Source organism: Podarcis filfolensis, assembly GCF_964270895.1.
Source record: "Podarcis filfolensis genome assembly, chromosome: 13".
Lineage (NCBI taxonomy): Eukaryota > Metazoa > Chordata > Lepidosauria > Squamata > Lacertidae > Podarcis > Podarcis filfolensis.
In genome coordinates, this window is record NC_139615.1 from 21,200,679 (window position 1) to 21,219,618 (window position 18,940).

The 18,940-nt window shown below is 39.3% G+C and overlaps 1 protein-coding gene across 1 annotated transcript in view; it reads right to left on the minus strand.

Annotated features, from left to right (window-relative positions):
* The window catches only part of LOC310748562 (vomeronasal type-2 receptor 26-like), a gene marked incomplete at its 5' end in the record, with an annotated part of 31,306 nt that extends 12,676 nt beyond the window's left edge, over positions 1–18,630 (minus strand). The window contains 8 exons of the mRNA XM_083584414.1: positions 909–1,006; positions 11,242–11,372; positions 12,738–12,864; positions 13,270–13,497; positions 14,414–15,274; positions 16,266–16,557; positions 17,754–17,772; positions 18,555–18,630. Of these exons, the coding sequence (XP_083440540.1) occupies positions 909–1,006; positions 11,242–11,372; positions 12,738–12,864; positions 13,270–13,497; positions 14,414–15,274; positions 16,266–16,557; positions 17,754–17,772; positions 18,555–18,630 (1,832 nt within the window). The remainder of the gene's footprint in view (positions 1–908; positions 1,007–11,241; positions 11,373–12,737; positions 12,865–13,269; positions 13,498–14,413; positions 15,275–16,265; positions 16,558–17,753; positions 17,773–18,554) is intronic.
* Positions 18,631–18,940: the final 310 nt, after the last annotated feature.

Below are 18,940 nucleotides of genomic sequence, written 5' to 3' on the forward strand. Positions count from 1 at the left end.
CAAATAAAGATTCATTCATTCAAGTTAAAATATATGGTGGAGGGGGGGGCGGGTGGAAATGGGTTTCTATAGATTTGGTAGAACAGTGGCGGGGTGAAAAGGAACGTATATCCCACATTTACACATTGCAGTCTACTGCTTTGTTTTCTTCAGTGCTGTTTACTGAATTTATTGATACCTGACCAAAGAGGGGAAACATGCAGCAGAGCACCTCTAAATTCCTCCATGTTGCATGAAACCTGAGTGGGATTGGAGCAATAAAAACTAGGGATATAGTGCTTGGAAACTAATTTACTCCAGCTTTGTTGTAGTGCAAATAAGAACCCTCACCAGCGATGAAGTTTCTATTTAAAAAATATAACTAATGAGTGAACATAATCACAGAGATTGAGAAAAAATATTGCATTTAGAAAGAATGACATGGAACATATATTTATGAATGGCTGTCCTTCAAAAAACGGGAAGATTTGTCCATCTATGGTGAGCACAGAATTCCAAACTCTATATAAGGGCTTCTGAATTTCAAGAAAAGCTGCTAAAAGCTCAATGGACACCACTTTCCTCTTCATAAGAATCTTCACAATTTTCTCCTTATTAGATGTTCCCTGTTGTTCAGCTCAGGCCTCAACACAATAAGATAGCATTTTGGAAGATAGATGCAACCCAGAAGACCACCACTGGAGGCTAAGATAGCGAAGATCTCCACAGCAACCATGTATTTGCCCTTAGAGCTTATATAAGCTGGAATAAAGGATAGCCACACACTGCAGAAGACCAACATGCTGAAAGTGATGAACTTGGCTTCATTGAAACTATCAGGTAGTTTCCTGGCAAAGAAAGCCACAGTGAAGCTGGCAATTGCCAGGAAGCCCATGTAGCCCAGGACACTGTAAAACATGGTTACAGACCCTGCATTACATTCCAGGACAACTTCTTCAGTCACAGAGTGCATGTCCACATCTGGGAAGGGGGGAGAGGTTGCCAACCATGTGGTAGAGATTCCAGCCTGCATAAGGGAACAAAAAAGAACAATAGAGTTGCTCAGACTTTTCCTCACCCACTTTCTCATTCTGGAACCTGGTTTGGTGGCCATGAAAGCCAATACCACTGTGACAGTTTTGGCCAGCACACAAGAAACAGCCACCGAGAAGATGATGCCAAAAACAGCTTGTTGGAGGAGACACGTCAGCTTCTGAGGCTGACCAATGAATAGGAATGCAGAAAGGAAGCAGAGCAGGAGGGAGATGAGGAGAGTGTAGGTGAGGTCCCTGTTGTTGGCAATGACGATGGGAGTGCCATGGTGCTTCATAAATGTCCCCAGCACCAGAGCTGTTATCAAAGAAAAGGAAAGAGCAATGCAGGCTAGACTGAGCCCCAAAGGTTCTTCATAAGACAAGAAAGTTACAATCTTGGGAATGCATTTATCTTGATTCTTGCTTGGGTACTTTTCATCTGTGCATTTATTACAGTCATTCATATCTGAAACAGAAAGAAACAAGACCTCTTCACACCTTACTCTGCTCACATATAGAGGGCAAAACTGCTGAAAAGGGGTTTTGTTGTGGTCAGTTTAGTCCTGCATGACCCAACCATCACCACTACTGTACTGATCATACCATCTGCAGCAGGGAGCTTTCTATAAGTGTGGAGGCTCTCTGCATAATTTTGAAGGCATGTCCAGCCTTCCCACATGACTAGTTGGTGAAGAACTCAGGAACTCATAAACATACCATGGACTATAAATCATAAGAATTGATGATTTCTTTCGTAGTGGTAAAATTTGTTTATGTAAATTATAGAATAAATTCTTTGAAAAAAATTTCAAATATTATTTAGAACGTGTTAGATGTAAAGCAGCAAGGTGAAGTCACAATTCCCTGCATCAGCAGTAGCATCAAAGCAGTGTTCAAAGGAAGACCCAAGTGACGTCACAGTGTATTCTCTTTTTTCCATTTTAAAACTGTGAAACCATCTCTTTCCCTCTTCAATACGATCATATTGTCTGCAGCAAGGAACTTTCTGTATATGTTGGGGCTCCCTGCATGAGCTTAAACCCACAACTGGTCTTTACATATGAGGAGAGGTCTATGGCCATGAACTTGTGAGCTCATCACAGAAAACATCAATAGCATTAATAATTTCTCTCTTTTCTTTTCTTTTTACTTTTGTCCCATCTAAGGATGGCTTTCACATCCACAGCATAATTTTAAAGCATACAGTCCCCCAAAGAACCTTGGGTCATGGCATATGAAGCCTAATCTATCATCTATCTATCTATCATCTAATCTATCTATCATCTATCAATCCATTATCTATATATCTCTATCTATCATCTCTATCTATCTAACATCTATCTACATATATATCTTACCCTCTTGGTCTGAAATCTTCCCTTCTGGACAAGGTATGCAATCATAGCAGCAAAATGGCCCTCCCTCCTTCACTTTCTTGCTTGAACCAGGGTGGCAACTCTCACAACATACAGAAAGTGGCTGTGCCTAATCCATAGAGGATGAGGAGGAGGAAGAAGAAGGAGGAGGAGGAGGAGGAGAAACAGCTTCAAATGCTTGCACTTCTGGGGGCTTTCCACCTGTCTATACACTGTGAACTACAGAAGAGACTGTGTAGCCATGTATGAATGGAGTCAACGTTTCTGGCATTTGTTAAAAGAATGAAGATAGTACTCCATTATCTATCTATATATTAAAACTTTGTTGCACAAAGTTGACTTGCTGATTATAAGGCATTCTTCATTTTAAGTCCTAGAAGGTCTTCTGCACCAGAGGTATCCAAAGTGCCACACTCCAAGAGTTGTTGGGGAACAGCTCCTATCTTCCCTAACCACTGGCCAAGTTGAATGGAGCTGATGCGACACACAACTTGTAAAATTATTATTTTTAATCCTTATAAAAATCTATATTTCAGTTATTGAAAGAAACAGCAGAATATCAAGAACAGAATGTTTTGTAACTCCAAGAATTCATCAATTCATACAATGTTGCACTTTGATTCAAGAACATTCTTACTTGCGTTCACCATGACATTTACTTTATACACCCATGCAGAGAATCAGGGCTCATTCAACAATGGGACATTCCCAAAACTGCCCCCCAAAATGGATCATACTTGGTTAAACCAGTTGTTCCACATTATGGCATCTTCATTGATGGTGAAGGCTTTGTCTGGAACAGCCTCTGGATCCACACTCCCCACTTGCACCCTGTGAAAGGTTTGGTTTGAGGAAACAATCCAGTTGATAAAATCAAATCCAGCTAGCAACTGCCCATTATGATCAAAAGCAATTTTGTCACCAGCACTGTTGTTAAATGAAACACGTCTCAAAAAATGATGGAGCTAGATGGAAAAGGAAAGAGTTTGGGATTTTCAGACGAAGGTCTAACGGCAGCAGACTAAAGGTTTCCTGAACAGTTTTGAATAGGGGATGTTTGATGACATAACCAGTGAGCTTAAACTTAGGATTTGATTTCTCAGCATGTTAACTAAAGAGAATGCACTGGGAAGAAGAACCCAGAAAGATTTTAAAGTGGTTGGCTGAAACGGTAGGTCCAAAGGCAGGAAGAGGAATGGGAACTAAAGAAAGGGCGGCTGCCATCCCAGCTACAGATTGTTATTTACAATCCACGGGTCTCAAGGAAGGGTTCTGATTTGACTTATAACCCACAGCTGACATCAACAGTCGGCTGCTAATAACTCGACATGCAATCAGAGAAGCTAACTAACCCCCCCCCCACATACTATACAGCAGGAATAGGTAAGCATTTTCAGTCTCATGGGCAACTTTACTAGGGCCGCAAGCCAGTGGTGAGTGAGACTAAGGACAAAGCAGGCAGGGTGAGAGTCAAAAGTGGGCAGGGTAACTTTGTACATTAGGCAACATGCCAGCCATGCAAAAGTCTTTTTACATTCAACTAATACATGGGTAGGCAAACTAAGGCCCAGGGGCCGGATCCGGCCCAATCGCCTTCTCAATCCAGCCCACGGATGGTCTGCGATTCAGCATGTTTTTACATGAGTCAAATGTGTGCTTTTATTTAAAATGCATCTCTGGGTCATAGGAATCTGTTCATTCCCCCCGAAAAAGTATAGTCCAGCCCCCTACAAGGTCTGAGGGACAGTGGACTGGCCCCCTGCTGAAAAAGTTTGCTGACCCCTGAACTAATACATTAAAAGACTGAAGGAAAGTATGGGGTAGGGGCAGTATGGGGAGTGGCTGAAGGACAGAGTTTCAACAAGGGAATCACGTGAGGGGTGAAAAGAGAGGAGTTTCTTGAGTGTTTGGAGATGAGGGAGAAAGTAAATGTGTGCACAAGAAAAGTTTGGGAGATAAATTATTATACTGGGTAGGCCCTATTTCAATATCTAAAATATTATACATTGCCATAGGAGCATATTCAGGAAGACAGTACCTGCCACACCTGTTGTTTCTGAGGCTTCAGTCGTCCCTCCTGTGCACTTTTGCTGTATTTGACTCTGTATGAGGTCATGGCATGTAAAGCATGGGCCACAGCATGGACAGCATTGTAGATGTTGTAGCTGTGGCCAGTTATGCTTGTTTCAAAAAATGGTGCCGGAAGACTGTCAATATTCTCTTCCCCTGTGCAAATATTCCCATCTGCCTCAGTGTTTGGGAATACACAGGCAAAGGCCTGCCGCCAGAAGTCCCTGATAAAACCATCACCTTCTGTGCTAGAAGGATTTTTGCTCTCAATATATGGCTTGAATTCTGGTAGTTCACTGCTGTGAATTGTGAAGGCGAGAGAACCATGGATTATTCCTGTGTCCCAGTCTCTTTGATAGAGAAATGATGTGAGTTCCATCTGGGCTGTCATAATCCACACTTTACCACTTAGTAAATTTGTTGCATTTTTCTGTTCCGATAAATATGGGAGCCATCTTAAATATACCATGGAGTTACACTCTCCATAGAACACTATTACATTGGTTTTACTATCCATGAGTTTGTCACGTATTTTTGCTCCCCATGTTAGCAGGTCATTAAGTTCAGTGAGTGCAATTTTCATAGGAACTCTTTCAATGGAGGCAAAACATATACCATTCTGGGAAAACAGTGGAACTGCAATTTGCAGAAACCTTTCTCCATTATCATTATCCATTGCAGCAATTCCAATCCACGTCCACCTGAAATGCAGTAATAAAGAAAGAATCCCTGTGTACTGAAGGGTTTCCTCAGGGGTCATTTTGTAGAAGGAAGCTCCTGTGGTTTTATCTTCCATCTCTGGAGCAGAGCCATAGAGAAGCTAAGGGGAAATTTGAGAAGAGTAACACTAGTAGTCACGTTTAAACAGTATATTGAAGAACTCAGATTACAAAATGCATTAAGATACATTGTTTGCAACAGACATGGGAATATTATTACAATATGTTAAAGATGGGAAGCTTCATTTTTATGCTAAGGTTGACAAGTTGGTTTATATTGGGGGTAGAAACATCAGTGGGGACTGTTTCTCTCCAAACTTCCTCTCTGTCACAAATATTTGACCTTAGCAGTCAGAGGCAAAACATTTTCAAGAAAGATTAGATGTGTATGGGTGTAACGATGTACACTTTAAAATGAACTAAATTTCAGTTTGGGTCATATCTAGAGCTTCCTTCGTTGTTTGATGATGTGTGGTGTAAACTCAGAAGAGAGGATATTCAAATGTCTTCTCACATTACGTTTTGAATTAGAAGATCAGTAAAGAAATACTTCTTCCAGGTATACTAGATCTCCTATAACACAAGATATTGCAGTCATGCTTGTGCTCTTCTGTGTGTGAGAGAGGTCCATGGTCTGATCTAGCAAGACTCTCCTTATGTACCTTTGTTTTATTTTATTTATCTTACACGCGGGTTACATAATGGGTCATGCTTATAAAGCCAAAAATGTGCATAGTTAAAACACATTGGGGTCTGTGGCAAGTGGCAATGCAAAAGTCATTTTCCCCAGAACCCCAGCCCCTTTCTACTCCCTTTTTAATTGTGTGTGTGTGTGTGTGTCTATGGTCCAAGTGCCTAAAGGTGATTGAGCTAAAGTCAGACATACATTGTGATTTACTTGTACAATGAACGTCTATATTAAGTACTATGGCTATATAAGTCTTAAAGCCCACCTTCCTATTCTTTCAGTGTTTTATGCCCATAGATTAAGAATGTTAAAGGCTTCAAACACTGAATGGGATATTCATATTGACATTGCACAGAGACTCTGCTTTTTCAATCACATAGCTTTACACTTAGTTACTTATGCAGTAACTAAATTATGCACCAGTTAAAGCATTTGATTCATTTTCTATAATATATTATTTTCTATATTTTCTAAAAGAATAATAGTAAATTTAAAATTGAGAAGGTGTGATAACCATTGATAAGCCATGTTGAAATCAGCTTAAAACCATTGATTTCAGTTACTTTGCTCTGACTATGACTAGTGTTGGATATAACCCAGGAAATATGTTATAGTTACAATGACCTAAGCCACAAATAAAATAAACATATATGTGCATCCATGTGTATGCATGCAGACACACACAATAAACACACACACAATTACATATGTTTGATTGTACTGATATTTTAATCTGAACTTTTAAAATATGTTTTATATGAGACCCCTGGGTATAGGGCAGTATATAAATTCAATAAAGAAGAAGAAGAAGAATGGTTTGGGTCTTTACCATTATTTTAATTGTGTTAGGATACCATTGGCCTTATGGAATAAGCTCCCATTCATAAAAGGGAGATAAATGGATAAAAATTATTTGAACATCAATAAAGACATAAATGTTACTTTTTTGTAGACATGCTATAAGGCTTATGTATCTCACCCATCATATTATTTGAAATTCAAGGATCTGAGGGGCATTTAAAAGGATTAAATCCCATCATCTGCACATCCATATAGGCACATAATCCCTACCTGTGGAACCTTATATATATGCAAGATATCTGCCACAAGACCAGAAATTCGGTAGTCCAGTCCCCCGATCACTGCTGTTAGATTACTTTGGATGCCACATATGTAGTTGGGAACAAACCTCTCTGGTGTGGACATAAGTAGCATTGTGGCATGATAGGTCTTCTTAGAATTGAAATAGCTGTCATAGATGTGGAAGCCCAAAGTGACATTCGGTAGTATCTGAGGGTTTTCATTTATCTCCTTTACTGCATACGCCAAGGCCAAGATGTGCTGGTAATTCTTTGTCACTACACTATAAAAATAGTTGCATTCTGCATCAAAAAATAAAGCTAATTCCACTGTGTCCTGCACCTTCTTCATTATATTATTCATCATAGAACTTCTATTCCCGACAGCTAGTAGTTAAAGATTAGCAATGGAGACCTTTTATACCTATCCACCTGAACAAGGATCCATGAGAGGGAACTTATAGGTTCTGCCTCCAGAGGGGATGGTTTTACCTAGGACAAAGTTATTTATGAGGCTGCGCCACAGATAGACATAGCGTTTGAAGTTCCATTTGCATCCCCCCCCTTCATTACCAAGAGCAATCTCAGAGTGGGAATGATATAATAACGATAGTAAAATAAAATAAAATAAAATAAAATAAAATAAAATAAAAAACAATTTAACAATCAACAGGACATTGTTTTATGTTCTGGTGATTTATTCTTACTGCAGCTGCTAACAGTCCAAATTGATGGGTGTGCTTGTGGTGCCTATGCAAAATGAACCAGGCACAGACTAAGGCATATGCTGTATCTATCTGGAGAAATTAAGCTCATCTGTTTTCCAGTGTCACTTGAAGAATGAATGTTCTTCAACTCAGAGAGCTGACGAGTATCCTTCAAATGGCTACAAGGCTGAACTCAGCAGAGACACAGCCTAACATTTTCAGAGCTCAGCTTAAGAACACAACTGATTGGTACGTAGGGAATGTATGCTAATATGAGTGAGAATATAAATTTGAGTTTACCAATAGGAGCCAGGAACATTCAAATATTAATACACACATACATGTATTCCACATTCTCATTTTACATTATATGTCTCTATCACCTACTTTCTTACGAAGACATTTTTGGGGAAACAGAATTATACCAGAAAAGGAAATGTAATATAGCCAGCAATAGAGGATATGTTTTAAGACCAAGAATCAGGAATATATGAAGGTGGTTGTGAAACTTGTGGTTGGAATGATTCCCATAATGTTAAAATGCACGTCCTATGTACAAAGAAACAAATCTTGCAAGAATTCAGAGCCTTAAGAGAAACCACAGACGACCTCTGAGCAACACAGAATCAGTAGAAGAAATAACTGAAATGAGGAGAAAGAAAATGTAGAAGTGAAATAAAATATAAAGGCTTAAATACATTTCACCCTGACCTTCTCCTGTGCAGAAAATAAGTGTTTATTTCCTTCTACTTTCACTCATGATCATGATCTGTTTTAGTTGTTTTTAAGAATGTGTTTTTGGATTATTGTGACCTGCCCTGGGACCTTATGGGGAAGGGTGGATAATAAATCATCATCGCCCATTGTTTTCAGAATAAACTGTTAGAGTTTGTCTTGCCAGGTACAAAACACAAGGATAAAAATATAAGCAAATTTTCCCGTCCTTACACAAAGCTATCAAGCAGTCCTGGTGTGGGATCTTCAGTGAAAGATAATAAATCATTCATGAAAGCACCATAAGTTGCAATGCCACCAATGATAAAGTCTCCTGGCTGATGGTACATGTGTTGTGGATAATGTGGATCACGAACCTTACATTTCACAGTATGAGCTTTGCATAGCATCTGAGAAAAGAATACTATGAACAAGACCACTAAAACAACCATCTTCTTCAGTAGAAGGGCAACTTCCCCCTCTAAATGCAGATTTTCTAAACTCAGAGTGTCTATGCTTAGAGATTCCTCTAATGGTAGTTTGTTCACAGATCTAAATCTTGAATGCAAAAGTATCAGAGAATAAACCTTTAGATCCTGGCCTTATTCCAGTTCCTACTCTTATCTCTAAATAGTACCAGGCATATTTATAACATTCTTCTTAATCATTGAAGTTTATTTTACTTGTGGCCACTGAAACTCCACCAGAGATTAATATTGCAATGCTTCCGATAACTGAAGAAGAAGGAAATCAGACATTCAGATATGAGGATTCCCTATGGAATGCTGAAGAAAACATGTTTTTCACAGCTGAACAAAAGTTTTCACTCATGATTAGCTTGGAAGAAATTGATGATTATGTTTGGAATGAATAACAAAGAAGGGGGACGCCAGAAATATTAGGCTGCAATCTGGAACAATAAAACAAATTATAGAAGCTTGATGACAATGCAGGCCTCCTTGAAAAAACAACATTGAGTGTTGTAGTCTGTGCAGAGAGACATGAACTCATTCCCCACCCACTGTTGGTACATCACCACATATCGCAGCAATTACTTGCTTATGTCTCCCTGTCCCCTCCTGTCCCTACAAAGAAGGGAAGGGAGCAAACCACCTCTTTTTAAATTATTGGAAAGGGAGGGTAAAATCCCCTCTCCCAGTTAAGCACACTTTGACATATATCACAGTGCTGATGTTGCGGCGGGGGGGGGGGGGTGAGAGAGGCAAACAGGGACTGACTGCACATATCTTCCTATAGGTATTGCATTATTCGCTAGCACTAAAGCAGCCCAATATGTCCACATGGAATCCCAGCCCCATTCAGTTCTCTGATATAGGTTTTATTGCCTAATATTCTTGCTGTGCTTCTGCAACACTAATGTGCTCATAGTTTTTCTGTCTTGCAGGGTTCCCAATAAACCCTATTACCTGTAACTATATTTATATGAAAATGCTCAATAACATGCACATGTTGCATCATAAACTAATGTGAAACAATTAAAAGCACAGGATTGTCAATCAAAAACAGTTCAGTGCCTTATGCTTCTACTTGGTGTGAATTGTATTACGTGACATTCTCTCTCCCACCACTGGCTCCCACTTGCACTCCTGAATGGTCTGCAATGCTATTCCCTCCTAGTTGCCAAGAGTATACTTACATGGGAGCTGAGGTTGGTTCCTGTTCAAAAGCAGAATTGCAGTATTTCCAGTGCCTAAACAGCTGCACAGGTGACCAACAAAAAGGGTGCTGATGTCACAAAGTCACTGAGACCTGCAGGCAGATCCAGAACTTGCTAGTGACAAGTGCTGAGCCTGCCTTTAGGGAAATATTGACTCAAATTTCCAATTCAAGTTTTCAGCAAGGGGGAGTTGTATAAAAAACTTTATGTGGGGAAAATATTTACAAATATATTGCAGATCAAACACACATGTCCAGCTTTCAAATCATCATAAAAGACAGGGGTATTCAAATTCTCCCATCTTTTTACTTAATGAACTGTTTCTGGCTGTTCAGCTCAGGCTTCAACACAATAACATTACATTTGGGGGAGGGAAGACATTTACTTCTGGCAATTCCTGCAGCCAAACTGGTGCCAAATGTACTGTTTTGCTTTCCTTTGTAATACCTCAGCAAGGCCAAGAGGGGGTCTTATCATCTGGACAGCCCAGGACTTCCACATTAACTGCTCAAGATTGATTTTCTATTATTATAACCATTTAAGCATGCCACATACAATACCATAAACTACCAAGGCTGTGTACAACATAATAATAACCACCATGCCATCACTACAATATCTGAGTAACAACAAAAACAAAAACAAATACTTGAACAAACAAAGATAAGTCCAGATTGCAAATTACAGTTAAGGAAAGATATTTATTAAATTATTCAGTGTTTATTCCTTATGAGCTGTTCTCTGTTGTTCAACTCAGGTTTAAACACAATAATGTAACATTTGTGGGAAAAGATGCAGCCCAGAAGGCCAGCACAGGAAGCTAAGATAGAGAAGATCTCCACAATAACCATGTATTTCCCCTTTGTGCTGAGGTAAGTTGGCACAAAGGATAGCCACACACTGCAGAAGACCAACATGCTGAAAGTGATGAACTTGGCTTCATTAAAACTATCAGGTAGTTTCCTGGCAAAGAAAGCCACTGTGAAGCTGGCAATTGCTAGGAAGACCATATAGCCCAGGACAATGTAAAACATGGTCACAGACCCTTCATTACATTTCAGTACAATTTCTTCAAACATTGAGTTCATGTCTACGTCTTGGAATGGGGGAGAGGTCACCAGCCACACAGTACAAATGCCAGTTTGAATAAGGGAAAAGGAAAGAACAATGCAGGTGGCCAGCTTTTTCCCCACCCACCTCCTCATTCTTGATCCTGGCTTGGTTGCCATGAAAGCTAGAACTACGGTGATGGTTTTTGCCAATACACAAGAAACAGCCACTGAGAAGATGATGCCAAAAACAGCTTGTTGGAGGAGACACGTCAACTTCTGAGGTTGGCCAATGAACAACAATGCGGTAAGGAAGCAGAGCAGGAGGGAGATGAGGAGAGTGTAGGTGAGGTCCCTGTTGTTGGCAACGACAATGGGAGTGTCATGGTGCTTCATAAATGTCCCCAGCACCAGAGCTGTGATCAAAGAAAAGGAAAGAGCAATGCAGCCTAAACTGAGCCCCAAAGGTTCTTCATAAGACAAGAAGGTTACAATCTTGGGAATGCATGTATCCTGATTCTTACTTGGGTACTTCTCATCTGTGCATTTAATACAGTCATTCATATCTGAAACAGGAAAAGACATAAGCCTTCTTTCTGCATTAACTGAGTGTTGAGGTCTAATGTAAAAAATATATATGCAGGCCTGTACATATAATCACAGCTGCAAAGTAACACTGTTTTTGATACCACAATGTTGATCATAGCATGATTTAGAATTCATGCGTGAAATAGAACCTCACACACCAGTAATATGTGAAAAGGGCTATGGTATTGATCTTACATGAAACCTTAATAATATACCTAAATGTTTCCTTTCACAATTGTATAAGTTGACCCCTACATCTGTGATTTTCCTATTCATACCAGTAGGTGTTCCTCTTATGTTTATCCCAACTTTCCAATCCGTTAAGTTACTTATGTTAAATCAGTACCAACAGGGCATGTGCACAAATAGTTCTATTGGTTTTTTGTTTTGTTTTTTTTTTAAAAAAAATCCCTCAGAATTGAACAAAACCAGAAACCTGCACAAGTATACCACATTAAAACAGATATTTAACTGTAGTTTGTTTCTGGAGATTTCTGGTTTTTCACAAATATGGGAGCTCATAGTCAATATATTCAGGAACACTGGAAATAGGAGCACAGCCAAAATAGAAAAGAATTTTTAAATTTTTAAATTATCAGCTTACATTTTTAATTTTAACATGCTATGTAATAGAGTGTAGAGGATTTTTTTTTGTGTGGTTTGCCTGTGCAGTTTTCTGGTTCTGTGTAAATCTGAGGGACCAACAAAAAAAATACACCACTAGTTCCATTCAGAAGCACACCAGAAATAGTTTTGAGCATGACTAGAAACCAAATGAAAGCACTAAGGAATAATGGGTGTGAAAAGAGGAGTAACAGAAAGTGACAACATATCCACTCATCACCAAACCATGAAAACAAATAGTCTGTGACCCAAGTGAAGCAGTTTGGAGCCTGATTTTCCTCACCGTATCAATCCCATATAAATTAAACCGGAATTCACAAGGGGAAAACATCAAGCTTGGAGTAGCCTCATTGTAAAAATGTGTCCCTACACAAATCAAATTGGAATACTGAGAACAGAAAACACCCAGTAGCATCAGGTATACTTACTTACCCTCCTTGTCTGATATTTTCCCTTCTGGACATGGGATGCAATTGTAGCAGCAAAATGGTTTTCCTTCTTTCACTTTCTTGCTAGAACCAGGATGGCAGCTCTCACTGCATGTAGAAAGTGGCTGGGCCTAATCCATAAATAAGAAAGCAAAATAAGGAGCTTGGAATCTTTAAATTTCATGGGCTTTTCCACTTCTTTTTGCCATGTTAAGGAATTTCAAGCACATATGCACCGCACCTTACATGCAAATTAAAGTACAAATTCCATTCCATCATAGACACACAGAAGGAAGGCTTTAAAGACCTCCTGGTAGCTTTGTATGATAGGCTTAGGTGTGAGGCTAACAGCAACACTGGAAACAGATGCAGAATTAACATGATTGTTCGTTAAAGAACTAGGTTGTACTTTGAGAGAATACTAACATTAATCTTTAGTCTGGGCTCTTATATGTTTGGTGACAGTTTTGAAAGGATACAGTTACTGACACTATTCTCTAAAACACTTCCACCCTAAATCTCTGATTGGATCCTACCTGGTTAAACCAGTAATGCCATGTTATGGCCTCTTCATTGATAGTGAATGCTTCATCTGGAGGAGCTTGCAGATCCATCCTCCCAATTTTTATTCTGTGAAAAGATTGGTTGGATGAAACCACCCAGTTGATGACATCGAATCCAGCTAGTAACTGCCCATTATTATCAAAGGAGATCTTGTCCCCAGCACTGTTGTTGAATGAAACATGTCTCAAGTAGTGATGGAACTGGATGGAATAAAAAGGAGTAGGGTTTTCAGGCTAATGTCTAATGGTAGCAAGAATGCTTTCCTGAAGGGTTTTGAGCAGGAGGCAACTGGTGAAATATCTGCTAACCCTTTATCACTGAGAGACAATAGTAAGGATCACTATGTTATTAAGTAAACTGATAAGAATACACGCTGCTCATATAATAAGATAAAAAAAATCTCAAACAGATCATTTTATGGTATTTTTTAGCAAAACATCCTCCTCCCATATTTCAAATCAGTTTTTCTTCTCAAAAATTTAGAAAATATAGCTTTCAAAATGTATGCCCAAAGAGCTCTACAATCTGTTCAAGCATAAATAACTCACCACACAACATTTCTGTTGCTTTTTTAGCTGCACCTCACCTGTATGGTTAGCCATATTCTGCCCCATGAATAGGCCCTATACCTTCTAGGAATCAACATTAACCCTTCTTTCCCTATGAGCATTACCTTATATCTATTTGACTGTAATCCACCCCATTATATCCACAAAGTGCAGGGAATCACCAGTCACAACCGCAACAGTGGCAAGAGAGAAGGTAACGACATAAAGACATAAGAAGAGCCTGCTGGATCAGGCCAGTGGCCCATCTAGCCCAGCATCCTCTTCTCACAGTGGTCAACTAGATGCCTGTGCAAAACCTGCCTTCCATGCCTACATGAATTTTTCAGATAAAACGCCGAACAAAATCTGGAGCTAGCAGGCTGGTGCAAGTCAGGTCAAACAGTGCATGACACCTATCACAACAACATCCACCAATTCCCAAGGCCCCAAGTTTGGTCAAATGAATTTGGTACCTGAGGCAGAATACTCTAGGAGTACCTTTCTGTGGGAGTAAAAATATAACAGTAAGAAATTATGCATTGTCACGTCAAGATGTTCAGGCCACTACCTGCCATTTCTCTTGATTCTGTAGTTTCATTCTCGCTCCATCCAGATTTGCACTGTGCTTGACTCTAGATGAGGACATTGCATGTAAAGCATGGGCCACAGCATAGACAGCATTGTAGATGTTGTAGCTGTGGCCCGTCATGCTCATTTCAAAGAAGGGTTTTGGAAGGTTATGTAGCTTCTCCTCTGTAGTGCAAATGTATCCATCCACGTTACCTACATCCGTTTTTGACAATGTGCAACCAAAGGCCTGCTGCCAGAAGTCCCTGATGAACCCATCTCCTTTAGGGATGGAAGGATTTCTGCTCTCAATAAAAGACTGGAATCCTGGTACATCGTTGGAGTGAATCTTGAAGGCTAGCGTACCATGGATTATTTCTGTAACAAAATTCCTTTGATGGACTGTTGATGTAAGCTCCACCTGGGCTGTAAGAATCCAAACTTTCCCTCTTGGTATGCTTGTCTCACATTCTTGTTTTGACAGATATGGAAACCATCTCAAATACATCATGGCATTTGATTCTCCATAAAAAACCACTATGTTGGCTTTACTATTCATGATTTCATTATGTAATTTACCTCCTCTTTCCAGGTTTTCATCAATTTCATCGAAAGAAATTAACATGGGGATTCTTTCTATGAAAGCAAAACAGACACCACTCTGAGAGAACAGTGGAATGATAATTCGCAAACATCTTTCTCCATTGTCAGTATCTGCGACTACAACCCCAATCCACACCCATCTAAAATGAAGAAGCAAAGAGAGTATCCCTGTATACTGAAGGGTTTCCTGAGGGGTCATCTGGTAAAAATCAAGCCCTGGAGTTTTATCATTCATCACTGGATTCGAACCATATACCAGCTAAAGGAAAAAGTAGGAAGGGAAAAACAGACAGTTATAGTCATTTTCAAGATGTAGTTTCATGTGCTCTGATCACTCAATACAGTGGCTAAGACACAAGGTTTACAGCAAGTGGTAAGGTAAGTGGATACTATTGCCTCTTATCATGATAGGGGACTAGTCTTTTCACAGGTACATTACATCAGCAGGTAGAACTAAAAAATTTCAAAATTAAGTAAATGGTTTCCTTTGTTAATTCTTTGTTGGAGTGTAGTTGGACTGTTGTTGCTGCACTATCTCTGGATGGTGCTGAGGTGGGTCAAGGTGCAAGCAAACTCAAGGCAGAATGGACACATCAGTGTAAAGGGCTTCTTATGCATCTGCACAGTCTTGACATCACCACCACCCAGGCCTGTCCAAATAAGGCACAGTAATACTGGTCCTGGGAGGATGGTTCCGCCCTACTGCAGTGGTTGCTATCTGCAAAATTACTTATACTATACTATGACATATGAATATTGTGAGATGTGTTTTTCTGGGACATGGATGTCTATTTGATGGAATTCCTTTCCTAGGAAGGCTTGCCTTACAACAGCTCTCATGTACCTCCTTCTCAGTATGAAGTTTTTTCTATGCAAGGAAGGATTCAATGCTAATGCTAATAATAATAATAATGTAAAAAGATGTTTCTTCTTAACTACAAGGGCAGGAGCAAAGAGTAAAATGAAACACACATACAAATTTATACAAAAAAGAACAACAAAAAACCACAAGACCTAACTTTCTTTGTCCTGCGATTCTATGTTTACTTTGCTTTATCATTGCTTGGGTATTTTGCTGTCTCTAATACTTCTTTCATTGGTTTACCATGTCATAAGTCATAAATATGGGTTTAATAGAATATCAACCTCCCTCTCTCCGACTTGCAAAATAAATCTGGAAGGACAAAAGCCGCATGAAAAAGTATTGCATTCCCATACTTTCAATATACACAAGGGCAGATTATCCCTACCTGTGGAATCTTATAGATATCCAGAATATTTGCCACAACAACAGAGATTTCAGAATCCAGTCCCCCGATGACCGCTGTCAGATTATGCTGGATGTCACAGACGTAGTTGGGGAAAAACCTCTCTAACGAAGATAAAAGTAGCATTGTGGCATGGTAGGTCAACTTTTCATTAAAATAGCTGTCATATATGTGGAAGCCCAAGGTGATATTGGGTAAGATCTGAGGGTTGTCATTGACCTCCTTTACTGCAAATGCCAAGGCCAAAATATGCTGATAATTCTTTGACACTACACTAGAATTAAAATTGCATTCTGTATCAGAATTATATTTCACACTTTTTGAAAAACCAACACCACTATCTGCATTTTCATGTTGATGATGGTTGATTGCAGTATTCCAGAGAAATCCTAAAGTCAAGATTCTCTGGCTGGAGAAGGTTAGGGTTACGAGAACGTGGTCCTCCAATAGCAGAGAAGAACTCATCTGTGACAAACACCTATGCTATGCGCATGAAGAACTCTGTGGACATGGATGCATACAACAGCTGTTCCACAAGCAGTTGCCAATTTTAGGCTTCAGAGCAAATCTATGCCTCCCGTGGTTCCCAGGCACCTTTATCTTCAAAGAGCCAATTCAGGATTGGGCCCCTCCTTGAGAGCAGTCAGGAGCTGGAATAACTGCATTTATGCTGATTGGAATGGGGAGGCTTAAAAAAGGAAACTACATGTGGGAAGGATGTTAATCAACACATACAAAGCTACAGCCTTGGTTGGTGGAAGCCCACCTCACTGCACTTAGAATAATGTACTTAATGAATTTTATTTCTTGAGACTCACATTAGGGTTAGGTTAAATTTTCAATCACGCATGCATGTCGCAGAGACGTGTTATCAACACGAGTATTTTATGAGAGCTTGTGCCTGACAACACAGCATACCATGTGGATGTTGCCGTGTGTGGATTACAGAATCTAGAACCTCAGTGCCATCTATCTGAATTATTGCTGAAGGTTTGTGTGGATTTTGCTTTCTGACAATCTCACACAGTATATTATTTACGGCAGAGCTGTTTATTGTCCAAGCAGAAGAGTAACCTTGTGGCGACTATGTGTAAATGGAATCGACTATGTGTAAATTGAATCTAGAGTAAGGCCTATGCATACACCTAGAGTCCTTCTATCACTTCCTATGGATGAAGAAAATGGAGAGGGAATGTACAATATAGCACACTTCCCTTCTTGTGCTTGTATAAGCCATTACTAAACAGCCCCCAGTAGAGTGAAATTCCTCAATCAAAGCAGCTATATTTAATAAACAGCATGGTAACGTGAGTTAAACTGCTTTGGGCTAAGATAACAGAGCCCAACAATTTCAGAACTTAGAACACTAAACATTTTGTGAGTCACCTGTGAGTTATATCATAAACTTCACCCAAATGTAATTCCAAGGTACAAATATACATTTTTCAATATAGGCCTTTATTTACCTACTTTTTTAAGAAGTTATTTTCTATGAGAAAGAATTATATGAGAAAATGGAATTTAACAAAGCAAGCAGGGATATATCTGTTTTCATATCAAGACAGAGGAAGGAACTGAGTTGATGGAACCTCTCATGAGTCAAAAGATTCTAGTATTTTACATCACATGAAATAAGTAAATTAAGATAAAATGCAAATATACCAGAAGCAATTACCACTGAGTGATTTTTCCAGAAACATCCAAAATTCAGTATTGTTTAACAATCTTTACATTAACATATATACCATTAGAATGTGCTGAAGAAAAAATGGGTGCTGTAAGAATGTAAGCAGAAGTGAAATGTGAGTCAAAGAAACAGAAGGGAAACTTTTTGTATCTGACAGGAGAAAGAATTAAAAATAGGTAAAAGAAAATGGAGTTGAAAGAAAGACTATTATTTCAGGAAGCTTAAATGTATTCCACATAAGTCTTCTTCCTTTGAAGAAATTGAAACCCTCCCTTCAGCTTTACCTTAATTCCATCATTTTTTCCCTACAGGCCAAGCTGATATACCTCTGCATATATGTTGTAGCACTAGCACTGGTCTTTTCAGAGGGAAAAACATGGAAATAAAAAAACACAACAAAAAACATCTTACATAAACTCTTCAAGCAATGCCAGTGGTGGTTCTTCAGTAAAGGCTGTTAAGGTTTTCATGAAGCCACCATGAGTTGCAATGCCACCAATGATGAGGTTTCCTTGCTGATGGTATATGTGTTGTGGGCGATGTGGATGGGAAACCCTACATTTCACAGTTTGAGCCTGGCATACCTTGTGCGGAATCATTGCCAGCATTAAGACCACTAAAACTATCATATTCAGAATGAAGGAAATATTGCCTGTACATAGACGATCCTTTGCTTTTCTACAGCACTATTGTTAGAGTTGTCCTGATAAAAACCATTGACTTAAATGGTACTTTCTCACAGATATAAGCCTTGAAATATGAAATGTAGAATACTGGAAATCATAGTATCAGAACCAGTCACTCATCCTAGCTCTAAATGTTGCTGGATTTATTTATAATATACCGTCTTTGCTGTTATTTTTTCTCGTGGTTGCTGAAAGTTCAAGGAGGACTGGGTGAGCAGCAGACTCAATTACATGTTTTTAATAATTTAGAGGAAGGTAATCACCAGCTCAGATCCAGGGATTCC